Below are 19,063 nucleotides of genomic sequence, written 5' to 3' on the forward strand. Positions count from 1 at the left end.
GGTAAAACCACTCCTTAAACGTCTCATTTATAGAATCATAGAATAATTGAGCTGTAAGGGGCCTATAAGGCCATCAAGTCCAACCCTCTGCTCAATGCAGGAATCTAACTCAAAGTACAGTGGTGCCTCGCTTAACGACGATAATCCATTCCGGGAAAATCACCGTTAAGCGAAAACATCGTAAAAAGAAATTAAAAACCCCATTGAAACGCACTGAAACCCGTTCAATGCGTTCCAATGGGGTAAAAACTCACCGTCCAGTGAAGATCCTCCATACGGCGGCCATTTTCGCTGCCTGTATAGCGAGGAATCCGTCCCTAAGCACAGTGGGGAGCCATTTTAAGCACCCGGCGGCCATTCTGAAAACCCAACGATCAGCTGTTTTTGATCCTCGTAAAGCGAAAATCGGTTCCCGAAGCAGGGAACCAATCGTCGCTAAGCGAAATTCCCCCATTTAGACCATCGTCATAAAGTGGATTCGTCATAATGCGGGGCAATTTAAGTGAGGCACCACTGTACTTCTGACAGATTACACCTCCCAGGTTGATTTGTTCTACTGTCGTACCGCTCTAACAGTTCAGAAGTTTCTTCCTGATAAATTCAGCCTAAATCTGGCTTCCTGTAGCTAGAGCCCATTATTACGTCTCCTGCACTCCGGGACGATCAAGAACAGATTCTGCCTTTGAAAGCCCAATTAGGGTCGCTATAAATCCATTCTGACTTGACAGCACAGAACACACATAATTGCAAAGCTCGTTCTTAGGGCCCTTTACCTGGCATTGAAACAATTATGAAGGTGATAAGTTTTTCCAAAGGGGCATTCCACAACTATGGTACCACTGCTAAGAAGACCTATTTCTTGGTCATCCCCCCTTCCCTTAGGAGGGGACCCACAGCTAGACTACTGAAGCTGATCCCAAGGGACAGTACATGTGGCTGCCTCTTCCAAAGGCAGATTCCCTAAATCTACATTAAAATCTTTTGTCAGCTCATTAGACTCCATGAGACCTATCCCCAAACTTATTTTTGAAACAGAAGACAATACGAGCCATCAAACAGAACTGCCCAAGGGATTCAGAGCCATGCCAAATACGATTAAGGCAAATATTACAAAGGGAAGAATGGAAGCAATTAAGGAAATTAAATGTTCCCTTATTACCTCTATCAACATAGCCCGTTCTGTTTTCATGACAACTTCCAGCAAGGGTTTAACGAGCGTCTGAGGCGCGGCCGGGATCAGATGAAACAGGTTTATAATTGCTGAGCAAATCTTCATTTCCTACAGGTAAAACGGAAACATTAGCAAATATCTTTTTTTTTTTTAAGTCAGTGTTCAAACACGACACATTCTAGCTGGAGCCATCTCCCCTCTTCTGGATGGGGGCACAGCTGTCAAACCATGGTAAGGCATTAAACCACAGCTACTTACCCCTGGGCTCTTTTGCTGCATTTTTAAAGTTTTCCTTTTAAAAAAAAAAAGAGGGAATGGCCATCGAGGTACCCAGGAAGTCTAATCCTTGAGGCCACCAAAAGGTGCGTGACTCACAAAGTCGGAACCGGTTGTCAAAAACTTGACTTGTGCAAAAGCGATACAGGAATACATCTGTTCAGCCTTACGGGGGCCAGCATTACGTTTCACCTGTCCCTAGGGACTAGCTACTTCAAAATACATTCCTGCCCCTCTTCACAGTTCCCCTAGAGCAGTGATTCCCAACCTGGGGTAGGACCCCAGGGGTACAAACCAGGACATTTAGGGGTATGCAAAAATATTTATTTATTTATTTAGATTTACACCCCGCCCATCTAGATCAAAGGTCTACTCTGGGCAGCTTATAACCCTGATTATTGACCAGAAAAGTCACATACATTACAGTGGTGCCTCGCTTAACGGGCGCTCCATTTAGCGACGAAACCGCATAGTGACAAAGATTTTGCGACCACTTTTGCGATCGCTTTGCGATGTTTCCAAAGGGGTTTTTCTCTTTGCGATGATCGGTACCCTGTTTCGCTTACTGATCATAGCAAAGGGATGATTTTTAACAGCTGATTGGTGGTTCCAAAATGGCTGCCGGGTAAACAAAATGGCCGCCCGCTGTGCTTTTGCACGGATTCCTCGCTTAAGAGGCAGCGAAAATGGCCGCCGTATGATCTTCGCTTTAAGGTCAGTTTTTAGCCCATAGGAACGCATTAAACAGGTTTTAATGCGTTTCTATGAGCTTTTTAAAAACGCATAGCGACGAAATTGCTTAGCAGCGATTTTTGCTGCACGGATTAACGTCGCTATGCAAGGCACCACTGTATTTATATCAGTGAGGAAACCCCTTGAAAGTTTCTTCCTTCTCTCCCCGCCCACCCTGTGCGTGCCCAGCCAATTGGCTTCTGCTTCAGGACGGCATCTGCTCCTGGTTCCGCCATTAACATGGAAACTTTTGCCTCCTGCTCCTATCCTCTCAACAGCTCTCCGTCTGGGACAAAACTCCTTCCGGATTTTAACCCCTTCACTGGTGTGTTCATGCACGCTGCTGGAAGCAACGAGGAAGCCGCCTGAAGATGAGGGGGCGGAGCGTTTCCCCCTTAGCCCCGCCCTACTAATAGGAACGGTACAATTTATGGAAATGGGCTGCCAAGGGGTACAGAAAAAAGGTTGGGAACCACTGCCGTAGAGAGAGTATGGCTGTTTCTATGTTAATCACACAGACAGTTTCCTGGAAGGAAGTCAAATACCATAAAAAGAAGGGAAAGGATGTGTGCATGCATGAACCCTGCAGAGTAGTTTCCATACGGTAGTTGCATTTCCGGAAGCAAACTCTTTATGGGAACGTTTTCCAACTGCCCTCGAAAATTAGTTTTACGGAAGAGACCTATCACCTCTAACGTTGCTTTTTAAGCCTGTTCCTTTTGGCATGAGCTCCTCAAAGCATTTCACTTCAAAACATCGAGAGGCGACAGCGCCGCACCCCAAATTTCCCAACAAAACAGAAAACAAAAAAGAACATGCTGTAAAAGTCCTTCCACGGGTCACAGTAAAAGGTTACTCATACCACTCCGCCACAGACAAAAAGAATAAGGGGGAAGAAGAAAAAACAACAACATAGGACAAGTCACAGCACTGCACTCAAAGGCACAATGCAGTTTGCCCGGGACGGAACAAATACAACTCGGAACAAACCATAGCAAAAAAAAAAAAAAAAAAAAAAAAAAAAAACACCAGGAAAGACAGAAAGGAAAAAAAGAAAGAAAGAAAGAAAGAACAACTTCTTGGGTGCCTCCACTGGAAAGAAATTCTCACCTCTACCCCTTCCATGGCAGGCTGAACCGAAAGAAAAGCAAAACGAAAAATCACAGCGTGAACAAGAATAACAAACAAAAAAGAAGACACAAATGCAAAGTATGTGTGTGTCTGTGTCTGTGTGTACACACACACATGCCGTGCTTCAGGTTTGCAGTCCGAAACTGGCTTCTAGTAGGTTTGGTTTCTCACCTCAAACTGATAGAACGGAGACAAGGAACGTCTCCCGCACTCGAAAATGCTCTCCTAAGGAATGGGGAGGAAAAACATCTCTTTTTTTGTTTCCTTGCTATTTGTATACACACTGAACATATACAAGTTCCCATATAAAAGGAGGAGGAGGAAGAGGAGGAGGAGGAGAGAGACAACCTGTACACAACAAAGGGGCAAAAGAATACTAGGATTCATTAAGACAATGAAAGCAGATTTCGGTATTATCTTAGGAGACAGATAAGAGGCCATGGAAATGGGGACAACAACAGAAAATCCTTTTGAAGGCTTGACGGAGGAAGAACTGAACCAATCAAGCCGACGATCACCAGATCCACCCATCTCCCGGTGAAAGGTTTCAGGAACATCACTATAAACCTTCTGAGCTAAAACAGAATGCTGACATTTGAAGAGGGAGCGATATTACCAGTGAGGAGACAACAGGCACAATACAGTGGTGCCCCGCATAGTGACGATAATCCATTCTGCAAAAATCGTCACTATACGGATTCGTTGCTATGCGGAACAAAAAAGCCAATAGGAATGCATTAAAACACGTTTAATGTGTGCATTCCTATGGGCAAAAAATTCACCGTTATGCAAAGATCCTCCATACGGCCGCCATTTTCGCTGCCCGGTAAGCGAGGAATGGGCATGAAAACACAGCGGGCGGCCATTTTTTTAACCCGGTGGCCATTTTGGAACCGCCAGTCAGCTGTTCTAAAAACATCGCTATGTGAACATCGGTAAGCGAAACAGCTTACCAATCATCGCAAATTGATGTTTTACCATTTAAAACATCGCAATGCGATCACAAAAACGATCGCAAAAAAATAATCGCTATACGGATTCGTCGTTAAACGAAGCACTCGTTATGCGGGGCACCACTGTATGTGTTTTTTACCACCAGCTGGATAAAAATCAGACCAAGTCATTAGATGCACATGAATGGCTAGAGCAGTGGTTCTTAACCTTTGTTACTCAGGTGTTTTTGAACTGCAACTCCCAGAAACCCCAGCCAGCAGAGCTAATAGTGAAGGCTTCTGGGAGTTGCAGTCCAAAACATCTCAAAGGTTAAGAACCAGTGGGCTAGAGCAGTGGTCTCCAAACTTGGGCCTCTAGATGTTCTTGGACTTCAACTCCCAGAAATCCTGGCCAGCAGAGGTGGTGGTGAAGGCTTCTGGGAGTTGTAGTCCAAGAACATCTGGAGGCCCAAGGTTGGGGACCACTGGGCTAGAGGATGGAAGTGTAGTCTTCTTTAAAAACAAAATATGGACTGGTTTATCAATCTGCCCAAAGAGAAGGGACGCTTTAACAAAATATGTGAAAGATTTATATGATGTCATTGATACATTGCGATGACCTATGGTTTTAAGCAATCAACCAATAAGTTAAAGTATCAGCCACAAAATATGTGTTAGGCCAAAAGAGTTTAGAGTGCATTGCTCCAGGCCTTTCAAGTTCCAGAGTTCAGAAAATTCATTTTGGGGATGACGGAAGGAGTGGCTATGCTGGCTACAGAATTCTGGGAATTTTCATCCAAAAAAAAGTAACTTTTCCAACCCTGCGCCATGAAGTACATTGGGAAACTGTGGTCAATTGGTATTTTTCAGCTGGATTTCTCTCACAGGGTTGCAGAGGCGATAGCTGGAGGGGTTAAACGTCAGGTACAGCACTTTTACTTTAATGAGAAAAAAGGCAGGAGATGGAGTAGAGCAATTTTGCTGTCGAACATTTTTGGATTAACGGAAGGCGTTTCTCTGGATGGACCTCACGTGATGTTTGCCTACTGGTGTCCTGTGAGCATCTCCTTAGTAACGCTTTATGCATCAGCCTCAGTTTTTAAGCCACAAAGCACAGCTTAATTAGGATGTGGAATGCAAGCTTTTGCAGGCCTGCAGATATAAAAGCAAAGAAACGTGTTTTCTCCCAACGGGTAGGGAAGACGACTAATGAGTCCTAGTATGCAAAAGAGTGCAGTGGGGAAGGAGTGCTAAAAGTGAAACTCAGGCCACCCAACAATCGAGTTCTGTTGCTTCCACTTGAACTGCTAATCTCTCCATATTCTTCCAGTCTTCGTCCTCCCCATGTATCCGAAAAACCTCTTCTGGAGATCTTGGAACCCCCCGGGAGCAGTTTTGGGGGCCACGCATGGTTGCAGTGGGAAGAAAAGGAAATCCCAATTCTGCTGGCACAGGATACCAAAGATCACCAGTGAATATCGGCCTTAACATGTTCATGCGGGCAGGCGACATGTCCCCTTGCTCTAGAACAGGACGGTCTTCCTTGGAATGTTAAGGGTTACAAAGGACTCCTAGGGGATATCCCGACTCAAAGCTGCACTGTGCATTACCTTGGAAGGGAAGAAAACCACACCTCCCCAAGGGCAAAGGAAGGTCATCCCGTTGGCTTTGGAGGCTGGTGACTCCAATTCCGCAGGGGCGGTGAATCTGCTCCAGGTTTTAGTCTGAGCTTCAAAGGATCTGAAACACGTCCAATGCTTCAGATAGTTCTTCTCATGTTCAGGTTAAAACCTGGGGCAGATTCAACAGCCCAACAAAATCAGAAGTTGCCAGTCTCTAATACATGAGAACCTATTCTACATACAAAGGAAGAGGAAGATCAGAAGACAGCAGGGAGACATAAATAAGAGTCACCTCATCTGAAAAAGGCGGATGTTGGCCATGGCTGCTACTCAACTCTCCTGCAACTGTGATCCAAGAACTTTCCTAGCTTTAATCCAAAGTGTTACTGTTAACCCTGACAAATGCAGTAGTTTTCAATAGCTATTCTGGCCAAATGAGAAATTTGCTTTGGCTCCTGGCCCCTTTAAGACAAAATATACCGTATTTTTCGCTCCATAAGACGCACCAATTTTTTAGGAGAAGAAAAAGGAAAATATAATGTTTTCTTCGCTCCATAAGACGCACAGACTTTCCACCCCCCCTGTTTTGTGGGGGAAAAGTGTGTCTTATGGTACGAAAAATACGGTACCTTCCAAGAAAGCTCTAACACAGTGGTTCCCAAACTTGGGTAACTCAGATGTTCTTCGACTACAACTGCCAGAAGCCATGGCCACCACAGATGGTGATGAAGGCTTCTGGGAATTGTAGTCCAAGAACACCTGGATTACCCAAGGTTGCGAACCACTGCTCAAAGCTACTTCCCAAGAAGTTAAGACTGCTGTCTGCCAGCCTTGTTGTTATGCCTAGCGGTGAATTATAATCACCCCATGAATCTACAGTTAACATCTAGTAGAGTTTTCCTTTTATGATCATGTACTGCCGAGAGAGAAAACAACACAGCCCACAGAACTAAGCCAGATTGGATTACTATCGGTGATCATTTCCAGGTTATATCTTTCTTGACGCAGTGCGGAAAAATCACTATCAAACTAGTGTTTATGCCGTTCATGGACACTGGTTGGGATCAAATGATGGGCTTTCACAGCAAAGGATCATACTGGTCCAGCTAAAACGGGTGAATCTCAATAATAAAGTGCATCATTGGGTCTCATTCACGATCTGCAATGGTCCTTTACAGCCACTAGAAAACAACTTGAATATCACAGAAGGTATTGACCCACCATCACCACCCCGTCCCTATGACCCAAACAATTAGATCATAATAGGCTAACCTTGCAAATAATAAGCACTACCTCGCCATTTTCAAGAGAGAATGAAATGAAACTCCAGGTCTGGAGGATGTACAGTGGCGCCTCGCAAGACAAAAGTAACTTGTTCCGCAAGTAGTGCTGTCTTGCGAAATTTTCGTCTTGCGAAAAGCGGTTTCCCATAGGAATGCATTGCAACGTATTCCTATGGAAACCTCGCAAGATGAAAATAATTCATTTGTCTTGCGAGGCATCAGTCTTGCAAAAGACATTTGTCTTGCGAAGCACGGCCACAGAAGAAGCCATCTTGAGTGATCACAAAAAACATTCATCTTGTGGGTTTTTCATCCCACGAGGCATTTGTCTTGTGAGGCATCACTGTATAGCTTAAAAAGTCAGATACTTGAGCGCACTATTCATCTTTTTTTCACCACCTAGTTGGCCAATGGGGAAAAACAAGCCCCAAACTTAAGCTCCCATTTCCTGGGTAAAGCCCAAAATAAGAGGTTAATTACGCCTGAAAACCTTTAGTTGCAAGAAGCTGGATGCTCACCAAAAGAAAACTGCAGAGAAGATGCTAATGCTAACCATTACTACTACTACTACTACTACTTACTACTACTATTTATTATTATTATTATTATTATTATTATTATTATTATTATTATTATTATTATTATTATTATTATTATTATTATTATTATTATTATTATTATTATTATTATTATTATTATTATTATTATGCATAAACGTACGGTAGCAATATATCCCATACCAGTCTGGAATGAAAGTCTGACATAAATCAGCCAGTAGAACTCTATATAAAGAGTCCCCCCCCCAAGTTGCTTTCATAAACTAAGTCCTAGGGCTTAGTGTTGCTTTTATATAAGCCATCTATTCAAACAGTCATAGGTATTAAATATAGCAATCAAAAAAATAAAGATGGAGGAGCTTCCACGATGTATAATTTGTCAGGTTGGGCACGGACTCTCTATTAGGTCACAGTGTTCTTTTTAAATATAGATTACTGTTAATGACAGTATTTGTGATTCTAGTTTAATTCAACCCGCTAAGACTAATTGCCAGTGAAATCAATAGCAGTCTAGCCAACAGAGTTTTCATAATGAAGACTTCCAGAGTTCAATCCACCTGACAAAATACACACCCTTGAGTGGCCTCCTTATGTCCTTCAAGGACATGACACCAGTATCACAGGGTGGGTGACAAGAAAACACCAGCCACCAATATCAAGTCTTAGGGCCGTTGACCAAAAGTGTTTCTTTAGTAAATGGCAGCTGAAATCCTATTGCGCAACTCCCCATGCCCAACGGAGATTATGTCATCATTAGCAGCAAGCTAAAAAGGATGAAAAGTGAGTGTAGGATGCAAGTAACTCATACGTAATCTCATGAAGTTGCTACACCCAGAAATCTCCCACAAATATTTTTTATTTTGTCCCTAGAGGTGGGCATAAGCTGTCGATTCGTCGGTTCGTCCTTCAGATGAATGGGCGTTCGGCACTTCCCAGCACTGCCTCCCCCAGTGGGTGCTCTGAGGCAGTGTCCAGAGGAGGTGGGGCAGGAAAGCCGGGATGCGGCCTCTGAGTGAAGGAGGCGGGGCTGGAAAGCTCGGAACACCTGTTCCTCCAAAGGAAAAACCAGCACGAACTGCCGAATCAGTTCGTGCCCATCTCGATCCGCCCCGGCTCACAATATATTCACCACTGGGTGTATGGTGCTGCACAACAGGATTTCAACCTGCATGTCATAAACACACTCTTACAAACAGCTGTCATTAAGTAGATCAGAATCAAAGCAAGCTGTTAACGGTCCCTTTCCTCTGACATTTTACTGAGTTGACCTGGGCATCTCATGCCGCAGAAGGCGACCAGTCGACTTACGTTTCCATCGCTCCTCTGCCCTCCTTTGTGGGTTATGACGACCACCTCCATCCATTTGCGCAGGTGTTGCTGCAAGGAAATCCAAGACTGAGTTACTTCCTACCATCTTCCGACGTCTGCTAGCCAAGAAAGCGGGCATGGTCCGTGCAATTACTGACAATAATTATTGACAACAGTATTTAAGACCATGGTGATATCTTAGTCATTCTGGGTTTAAATTTAGTCATTTTGGTCTTTCTTACTTGAGGAGGCAGGATTGGTTTTTTGTTTGTTTGTTTTTTTGAGGGTGCTGATGGCTTGTATCCAAAAAAGGTTTTATGCCAAATTGTCTTGTGATACCTTAAGGGCTGATGTGTTTTATTTGACATATTTCATTCATGGACTTCAGCCCATGTCCTCAGATGTCATGGAGTTTTGAATCTTTGTCCAAATAACAGCCGCTAAGAAGGTCCTCTACCCTTGTCTTAATCTGTAAGAAATTTGCATGTACGCCTGAATGTAGAACATATTCTAATAAATGTTCCTATCGTAGTTTCAGACCAAGTGACTTCTCCAAATCACTACACGCTAAGCTCACCAGGACCACCATTCTCTCTGCAATCATGTTTTTTTTTTTCTCATGGGACAGATATACCATAAAAAAACAAGGTTGTATCAATATCCCTTCTTGGCCTGTAACCCACCACATCCCGATTGACAACTTCAAGGAAACATTTTGAGCCAGAGAGGAAGCTAATTTCTACTGAAGTTAGTTTTTACAACCTCGCATGCTGCCTTTTAGTAGGTGTGGCTGGGATGACTGTCAATCTATCCAGCACTAACCAATCATTCCTTCCCACCTCTGAAATGAGAGCCCCGCCTCTCTGCTGAGTGTTCTCGTCCCTTCTCTTTCGTGTGTGAAAGGCAGTTGTGGGTTTGCTGTCTATCTGTTCACAACTGTAAGTAATGAAGCATTTTTAGTCGTTCTCCTACAAATGTCATAGAGTGAGTTATTGAGAACTTAAGTGCCAAGTAATGAAAAAAAAAAGGGGTGGGATATCTGGGGAATGTGTAGCTATTATCCTCCGTGAGTCTCTTCACTTGTACTGCATAGCAAAGGAATTCTAACAAGGAATTCGAAACTCTGCAACCATCGCTTCCCGCCACCAAAATTGAAGCCTAACTCGTGTGACCGTCACTGAGCTAGACTGAATGGCTGGAATCCAACTTATTGGAAAACTGTAGGGCGACATGATCAAGGTTTTAAGTATCTACCGCCTCGGTTATCTGGACCAGCGGTTGGGGTAAGGTGGGGCACATGCACGAAGGGGCACTCATGTGGGCATGCGGGCACTCGCATGCATGCACAAAGGGGCAGGGGATGCTCGTGGGGGGCACGTGCGTACTCACACACATGCACAAAGGGGCTGTGCAGGGTAAGTGGGAGATCTTTCTCTGCAGCCCAGTCCAGCCCAGGCTACAGACCCCTGGTCTGGACACCCCCTTCTCTGCAGACCACAAAAAAACAAAAAACAAAAGTAGGCTTCCATCCTCTGTCTGTCGGGGAACAGCCCACCGAGTAATGGGATTTGCTTGTGTTAGAATTCAAACTGTGATAGGAAGGGAACTGAGGATTGGTGGAGAGACAATAGGCTGCTAAATAATAACTAATGGTGTCTGTAATGCCTGTTAGCAGGAATTGGCAGAGAGAAAATATAAACACAGAGAGGGGGGAGATAAGCAGAAGCTGAAGTAGGAGAAACTGTCCTGGACTACAGTAGAGGAATGGCCAAGGAAAAGCCACTGGTTCTACAATAGGGCTGGGGGGGAAATGAAGCCTGCAGGCTATATATGGTTCTCTGAGCCCAAATGCAACAGCCACCACCTTTGGGGCCTCCAGGAGCCCCCCACCACCACATTCACACAAATATGTTTTGTGCATGTCCTCTGGATGCACGGGGCACCCTGGAACCTTCTCGCACACACCGCTCAAAAATTAAAAATTTTTTAAAAATGGCCACTAGAAGGCACCAAGATAACTTTTTCCTTAGAAACCACTTATTTTTCTATGGAAAAAAATGGGGAGGGGAGGTTATGGGAGAAAGTGGTGGTTGGACTCTCTGAGGTCAAGGAATGGGACCGTGCATCAACTAGAGAGATCGCCCGTCCCTCTTCTATAATGTCAAGAGCCAAGACTGCACTTGCAGACTTCTCCTTTCTTATGGGGAGCAGAGCAGTGGGACCTATTGCAAGCCCCCATTCTTGAACAGCTCCTTGCCTGCAGAAACAAGAACAGAGGCCGATGCAAACCCCACTTTCCAGAGCTGTAAACGTTTATCGAAACAGTCCAACCCATCTGTGATTCCTTCTCGTAAAAGGAAAAGAGGCACCCTCCAAGCTGGAGTTCGCTCGCCGTCAAGGAAGGCAAAGCCAGATCTGTTCGACAGCTGTGCGGCTTTCGGTCCAAAACACCCCGTTTCGAGATTCTTACCATCATCTGATCGCAAAACTTATCGTTAAAGGAGTTCGGGAAGAGCCTCGTCACGGAGGTGAGGCGGTTCACCACATTGAGGGTCAGACTTCGGTAGTCCCCCAGCATCATGAGCAAAGGCCTCATGTGCGTGTGGATCTGGTCAACCTCGATCGTAGCCCCTTCCAAAAACTGCAAGGAAACAAAGCAGGCACTGACGTGAGAAGTCTCTGTATTCACGACTTTATCCTAGCTGTGCTTTAGGGCTGCACACTCAATGAACCACGCAGCATGACCCCGCCGACCCTAAGGGCCAAGTTTGTGCAAGTTTCCCCCCCCCTTTCTTTTTGGAGAACAGTAAGAGCTTTAATTCCTCAAAATGCAACTTTTTCCAAACTCTGCACCATTGCAGCTTCTCATAAACGGCTTTTCTAAGCAGTAGAGGAAATCTGCACATCCTGTACTGCAATTTGCCACCAACCTGAGTAAAACAAGCGAAAATAAAGAAGACCTGGGTTGCTTAAAGTGCTCATTTTAGAAAATCATCATCATCTGCCATCAGGGCAATTCTGACTTAGGACGACCCTTTTCAGGGTTTTCCAGGTAGAGGATACTCAGGAGTGGTTTACCCTTCCCTTCCTCTAGGGGGCAACCTTGGGACTGTGCAGCTTGCCCAAGGCCACCCAGGCTGGCTCTACTCGCAGGACCCACAGTGGGGGAATCGAACTCCCAACCTCTGGCTCTGCAGGAAGAGACCAAAAACCACTGAGCTATCCAGACAGCGATATCCTAAACCAATATATCCTAAGAGCCAACTTTCCTCGCCTGGTGCCCTCCAGATGTTTTGGACTGGGCTTCCTAGCGTTCCTCCCAACTGGGAATGCTGCTGCTCAGCATTTATGGGAGCAGAGGGTCCCAGACACTTCTACCAGGGGTTTCCCCGAGAAGGAAACAGTAAGAACGAGCACCTCCCTCGAGGAAAGCAGCTCTCTTCCCTTAGAAGCTGCAACTATAGAGAAAACTGCTGAGTGGGTTCAAGGGCCCAACTGCAGGAGGTAGGGATCAGCCATGAAACCAATGGATCCAAGGGCACAAACCCTCCCCCTGCCAACACTCTGCAGCCTGGAGGGCTCATCCGCTGAGCAGGGAGACTCTCCGTCCCGCCTCCGACAGCAAAGACGTTGTGTCGACTCCTTACCGTAAGCTTTTTTTAGATGCCCAAATCCTATCACCAGGAGTTTGGAAAATTAATATATTTTTTCCAAATACTTTAAGAAGTCTTCAGCTTCATTACCGGGGGGGGGGACCTACACTCATCTCCAAAATGAGGTAAAGGTAAAAGTTTGCCTTGATATTTTTAGTCCAGTCGTGCCCAACTCTAGCACGCGGTGCTCATCCCCGTCTCCAACCCATAGAGCCAGCGTTTGTCCGTAGACAGTTTCCGTGGTCACGTGGCCAGCGCGACTAGACACAGAGCGTTGTTACCTTCCCACCGAGGCAGTCCCTATTTATCTACTCACATTTTTACATACTTTCAAACTGCTAGGTTGTCAGGAGCCGGAACAAAGCGACGGGAGCTCACTCCGTCGCATGGATTCGATCTCATGATGGCTTGACTTCTGACCTTGCAGCCCAGAGGCTTCTGCGGTTTAACCCGCAGCGCCACTACGTCCCCTCTCCAAAATGAACCCCGTACCTATTGTCTGTCCCAATGCCTTTTAAAACTCTCCCTTTCATTCTGAGCTGCATAACAACTAAAGGCAGCCATCAACCGTCCACCTCAGCAGTTTCGGGACTGTCATTAGACACACATTCACGTGCCTTTACAACTTCAAGATCAACAGCCCACTCCTTCAGATTACGGGACCAGTAACAGCACGCCATCGCCAAAGCACCTTAGGGGGGAAAATTGCTCCCAGCTTCTTAGGTGGAGGGACGTGTTTGTGAGACAGTGGGAAAGTTGGTGCCATGAATACGTCAGCCCTCTCTCCCTTCCAAAACACGGGCCCATTAAACCTGCACCGTGCAAACGTGGATCTCGACAGAGCAGCCATTAATTCCAATAGCAACTGAGTTCCCTTGTTCCTTCGGTGGCCCAGAAAAAAAAAAAGAAAGAAACAGTCAATACAAAGGAGCGTTGTTTCAATCAGCGCTACCAACCTTTCTCATGCAAGCCTCTCCGGCCTCCTGCAGTTCATTGTTTGTTGAGTTAAGTGCTTTGAAAAGCGCGGCAATGATTTTCTCCCTGGACTGTGGCAAGTAATTGCAAGCAGCTAAGGCATCTGCAAAAATCAAAGGGAAATTAGGCTTCCTTATTAACTGGGAATCCAAAGCGGAGCGAGAAAGGAGGCTTTGTTTTCCTTTCCAGGCGACAGCGCCTTTGATTTCTTCCAAAAAGCGTCACAGGCTTGGCCAGCAGCAACAGGCAGCCGCGGGAGAAGGGGAAAGAAAGGAGGAAAGGAAAAAAATATAATTTAGCACTTTTATGAGCAGTCCGGGTCCAAAGAACATTTAGAATTCTGGACCGCTGCTGTGCCTGAAGAGAAAAAGAAAACATTCTGAAAAGGGGGGGGAAGGACCTTGAGGTGGATCCAGATTTAAAAGTTACGGACCATTTCTGCTAATAATAAATAATGATTAGGTACTGTCAAGAATTAGGGTGACTTCTTCCAGGATACTCTAGGCATAAAGTACTCAGAAGTGTTCACCAGCTGATCGGTCTCCTACCTACCTACCTACCTACCTGTTTCAACCTACTGTTGTTGTTTAGTCGTTTAGTCATGTCCTACACTTCCTAACCCCATGGACCAGAACACGCCAGGCCCTCCTGTCTTCCACTGCCTCCCGGAGTTTGGTGTCAAAGTCATGTTGGTCGCTTCGATGACACTGTCCAGCCATCTCGTCCTCTGGCATCCCCTTCTCCTCTTGCTTTCACACTTTCCCAACATCAGGGTTTTTTCAAGGGAGTCCTCTCTACTCATCAGATGGCCAAAGTATTGGAGCCTCAGCTTCAGGATCTGTCGTTCCAGAGAGCACTCAGGATTGATTTCCTTCAGAGTGGATGGGTTTGTTCTCCTTGCAGTCCAGGGGACTCTCAAGAGCCTATACAACCTATACCCAACCTATACAGCACCCCATAGTGCTTGGAGAACTCTCTGGGAGGGTTACAACAAGGACCACTCTGCCCCTCCGCTCATTTTACTGACCTCAGAAGGATGGAAGGCTGAGTGAACCTTGAGCTGTCTACCTGAACCTGCTGGGATCAAACTCTGGCCATGAGCAGAGGCTAGACTGCAGGACTGCAGTTTAATCACTGTGCCAAAAGGTTCATTCTGGCCTTATCTTCTGGGGTTGCTCTAGGACTGCATAGCTCTCCCAAGGGCACACAGCCTGCTCTTCTATCAAGAGGTACAGCAGGGAGTTGATCTCTTCGATTTTTAGCTCCACCACCAGATACTCCAACGCACTGAATTATCTACCCAGTTACCAAAGTACTTCACAACCGCCATGGTTGAAACCATCACCAACCGCATCCTCAAGACGTTGGTCTAATTCCAGTTTGAAGCCATCCAGGTTGGCAGCCAGCCCACCGTTGCATCCCATGGTAATGAACTCCAGGGTCTAACTCTGCAAAGGATGTGAAGTAGTTCCTTTGATGTGGCATCAATGCTCCCATCAGTCAGTATCATTGGCTGAAACCCTTGAGGGCAAGGACCTCTTGCAAAGGCCTGCTAGTCAGAGGAGAACCACCGCGGGACAAGATCAAGAAATCATGCATAATAATCATCAGGATCATGTGCCGTCAAGTCAATTCTGACCTATTCAACCTTTTTTTAAGGGCATACTTGGAAGTGGTGTCCCATTCCTTTCTTCTTGTGCAGCTTGCTCAAGCGCTCACAGGCTGGCTCTTCTCACAAGAGGCGCAGTGGGGGAATCGAACTCCCAGCCTCTGGCTCCGTACCCAGAGATCTAAACCACTGAGCTACCTAGCCAGCTATCCATGTCCATATCCGTGTCTCCATATATCTCCAAATCCACATATCTCTATATCTCTATCCATATCTATATTCATGTAATTCAGTCACTGCTTAGCTAGCTGCTCCAGAAGACAAAGACAGCAGCCCATGGGCTTTGTACATAAAGTAACCCTTGAATCATCATGTCCAGAACAGGGAACACAGCGCACCATATTAACTTAGCTCAAGCTCTTGCTGCCAGCAAATAAATTTTAGGAGAGACTTTTTTTCTTTTTCTCTTTGAAGCAGGGTCTAAGAAAGGCGGAAGCCCCCAACCATGTGTCATGGAGAAGAGGGCATGGCCATCTGGGGAAGTCCAGGTGACCAGAGTCTTCGCTTCCGGGGGGGTTGTCAGATTAGAAGTTCTGCTTATTAGAGATGGGCATGAACCCTCGGTTTGGTGATTGGTGCTGGTTCAGCAGACGGCTGGACAGGTTAAGCATTCCACCGCTCAGCACCCCGCCTGCTCCGGCAGGCGCCCATTCCGAATCGGCATCCGGAGGAGGTGGGGAAGGAAAGTTGGAACACGCTGCTTCTGGGTGGGTGACCCCCAGGGGGGGGGCGGGCAAACCTTTTGGCCCTCTGCCCAATCAGCATGAATCGCTGGTTTGTGGCCCTCTCTAATGACCGTTGACATCATTCCGACCCTGCTCAGCCAGATGTTCCAGAAGACAACAGAGCAGCCGATGGGGTTCCACGTATCAACCCCCCCTTAAAAAAAAAACACCATCTTTCAACATCTGCTACCTGAACATATTGCAACTATATTTAAAGTGGTTTGGACTTACTCAATGCTGCGATTCGAAGAGGAACCAGGGAGGGAAGGCTCTTATAGCATGGCAATTTCATCAAGGCACTGTCTTCCGCCTCGCACAAATTCAACAGCTAGAAATAAAGAACCAAAGGGTTTAGCCCTCTAACCATTTTCAGAGGGGCTGGTCCTGTTACCGCCTGGGGGGGCAAATTTCTCCGAGTCCCGAGACTAACTCTGACTTCAAAATTGCTTTGCCAATTATCATCATAAGACACTCCGAAGCAGAACGTATCTCAAAATATTCAGTGTTGCATTTCAAAAGGCTCCCCAATCACTGTCCATTTGTTTCCGTGCAAGTACGTTATTACCGCCTGCCCTGTAATTACTTCGGGCAGTTCGCGTTGATTTAGAGATACATAGAGACAAATTATGAACAATTACGAAAGCCAGCTCATCTGCATCATCCAACCCCCGTTTCCCAACGGACTCTCCTATCAAATGGACCCCATGCCGCCCTTAACAGGGATCATCCCAAATTCCTAGCCGGTCACATTAAAAAAACAAGAATTCTGTTTCATCTTACAGAGACCCTGTTATTAGAAAAATAAAAGACGTTTGATAGGAGCAAGGGGAAAACCCTTTAAGGAAACCTTGGCAAAGATAAAATAGGGATAACTAAGCCAGAAACAGGGGGTGACAGGCAGTACGTAAGATGCACCCCATACTCCTAGTAATCAGATCTGTCCAGTTTTTCCCCACCTCGTTTTGGGGGGGGGATATTTGGAGCTCTTATGGGGTGGAGGGTGTCATTAAGTGAAGAATTCTGCTTTCTTAATTTCTTTTTCTTAATTTTTTTTTCCTTATTAAGAAATGGAGAAAAGAAATCAAGTTTCTTCATTTTTCATTACTGCAGATGGAAGTCCTGGGGGGGGGGCAATAAAAGGATGCCCCAGGGTCCACATAACGGTCGGTTCTAGTATAAACTTTATAATATCCATGTGTTACAAAAGAAGAATGATCACAGCTCACTTCTGTCCCCTGAAAGGCTGTAAGTCTTAGATAAATACAGTGGTGCCTCGCTTTAGGATTGCCCCGCATTACGACGAAACCGCATTACGACGATCTTTTTGCGATAGCAATTGCGATCGCAAAACGATGGTCTGAATGGGGTTTTTTCGCTTTGCGATGATTGGTTCCCTGCTTCGGGAACCAATTCTTCACAAAACGACGATTTTCCTCCAGCTGATTGGCGGTTTCAAAATGGCCGCCGGGTAACTAAAATGGCTCCCCGCTGTTTTCTGGGACAGATTCCTTGCTGCACAGGCACCGAAAATGGCCGCCCTATGGAGGATCTTCGCTGGACAGTGAGTTTCCAGCCCATTGGAACGCACTGAAGGGGTTTCAATGCGTTTCAATGGACTTTTTATTTTCGCATTACGTTTTCGTTCTACAGCGATTTCGCTGGAACGAATTAACATCGTAATGCGAGGCACCACTGCATTCTCAAGATGACACCCAAAGAGTCAAGATTAAGAGCAACAGAGAGAGGGTCATGTAGACCAGTGGTTCCCAACCTCAAGTCTTTAGACTTTTTTTGGACTAAAACTCCCAGAGGTCTTCATCACCAGCTGTGCTGGCCAGTTCTGGGAGTTGTAGTCCAAGAACACCTGGGGACCGAAGCTTCAGAAGCGCTGATTTAGATGCATGCCAGGTACCTCCGTATAGAATACTTTGTGCTCCATCACATTGAGATCCATAGTGAAAAGCCTGGGCTGAAGGGTGGTGCAGAACGTGTTCCCTTCCATCAAACCAATCTGAGCGTTGGCAGGCTGGTGTCTCAGCAGGTGCTTCTTCGGAGGAACCATGTCTTGGAGGACCTAAGAAAGAGACAGCAGAGTTAGGTCAGCTCTGCATAGCTTGAACATCGCCAGCCCAAATTCCACGCCATCCCTATCCACGCGAAAAGTCTCAAAACAAAACAACGCAGGGCCATCGGGGAAAAGACTGGGATCTAACCAATCACCCTTGAACTAGCTGACTTTCTACTTGCAAGGTGTTCCTTGTTGGTGCTGTTGTTACTAGTAAATCATAACCGTCACTTCCACCTATCCCCAAACTCTGAAGACAACAATGGTACATAGCGGTGGTTTCCCAATCTTGGGTCTCCGGATGTTCTTGGGACTCCAACTCTCCAAAATCCTGGCCAGTAAAGCTAGTGGTGAAGGCTTCTGGGAGTTGTAGTTCAAGAACAGCTGGGGACCCAAGGTTGGGAACCACTGGTATAAAGAATTGGAGACAGGCAGTAGTAAGTCTCCATCTGTCCAGGTGAATCTGGATAAAACCACTTCTCAAGCAGATTCCTTAAGTTTCCAGTCTCCATTTAAGGGCTGAAGTATCTCCCATCTCCCTGGCCTTAACATCTGGCCAGGATGATCTCTGAGCTTTTCCCATTCTATTATTCTCACCTCCTGGCAAATAGAAGGGGAAGACATGGAGGTAGTGACAGATTTTACATTCTTGGGCTCCATGATCACTGCAGATGGTGACAGCAGTCACGAAATCAAAAGGCACCTGCTTCTTGGGAGGAAAGCGATAAGAAACCTCAACAGCATCTTAAAAAGCAGAGACATCCCCTTGCCAACAAAAGTCTGAACAGTCAAAGCTATGGTTTTTCCTGTAGCTATGTATGGAAGTGAAAGCTGGACCATAAAGAAGGCTGACCGCGGAAGAACTGATGCTTTTGAATTGTGGTACTGGAGGAGGCTCTTTAGAGTCCCCTGGACTGCAAATGGAACAAACCTATCCATTTTGAAAGAAATCAACCCTCAGTGC

General features: G+C 45.9%; 1 protein-coding gene across 1 annotated transcript in view; it reads right to left on the bottom strand.

Annotated features, from left to right (window-relative positions):
- TRRAP (transformation/transcription domain associated protein) overlaps positions 1–19,063 on the bottom strand; it is a 190,027-nt gene that overhangs the window by 123,230 nt on the left and 47,734 nt on the right. The window contains 7 exon segments of the mRNA XM_072982772.2: positions 1,160–1,279; positions 3,290–3,310; positions 9,013–9,081; positions 11,483–11,653; positions 13,622–13,743; positions 16,266–16,362; positions 17,947–18,108. Of these exon segments, the coding sequence (XP_072838873.2) occupies positions 1,160–1,279; positions 3,290–3,310; positions 9,013–9,081; positions 11,483–11,653; positions 13,622–13,743; positions 16,266–16,362; positions 17,947–18,108 (762 nt within the window).

Source organism: Pogona vitticeps, chromosome 13, assembly GCF_051106095.1.
Source record: "Pogona vitticeps strain Pit_001003342236 chromosome 13, PviZW2.1, whole genome shotgun sequence".
Classification (NCBI taxonomy): domain Eukaryota; kingdom Metazoa; phylum Chordata; class Lepidosauria; order Squamata; family Agamidae; genus Pogona; species Pogona vitticeps.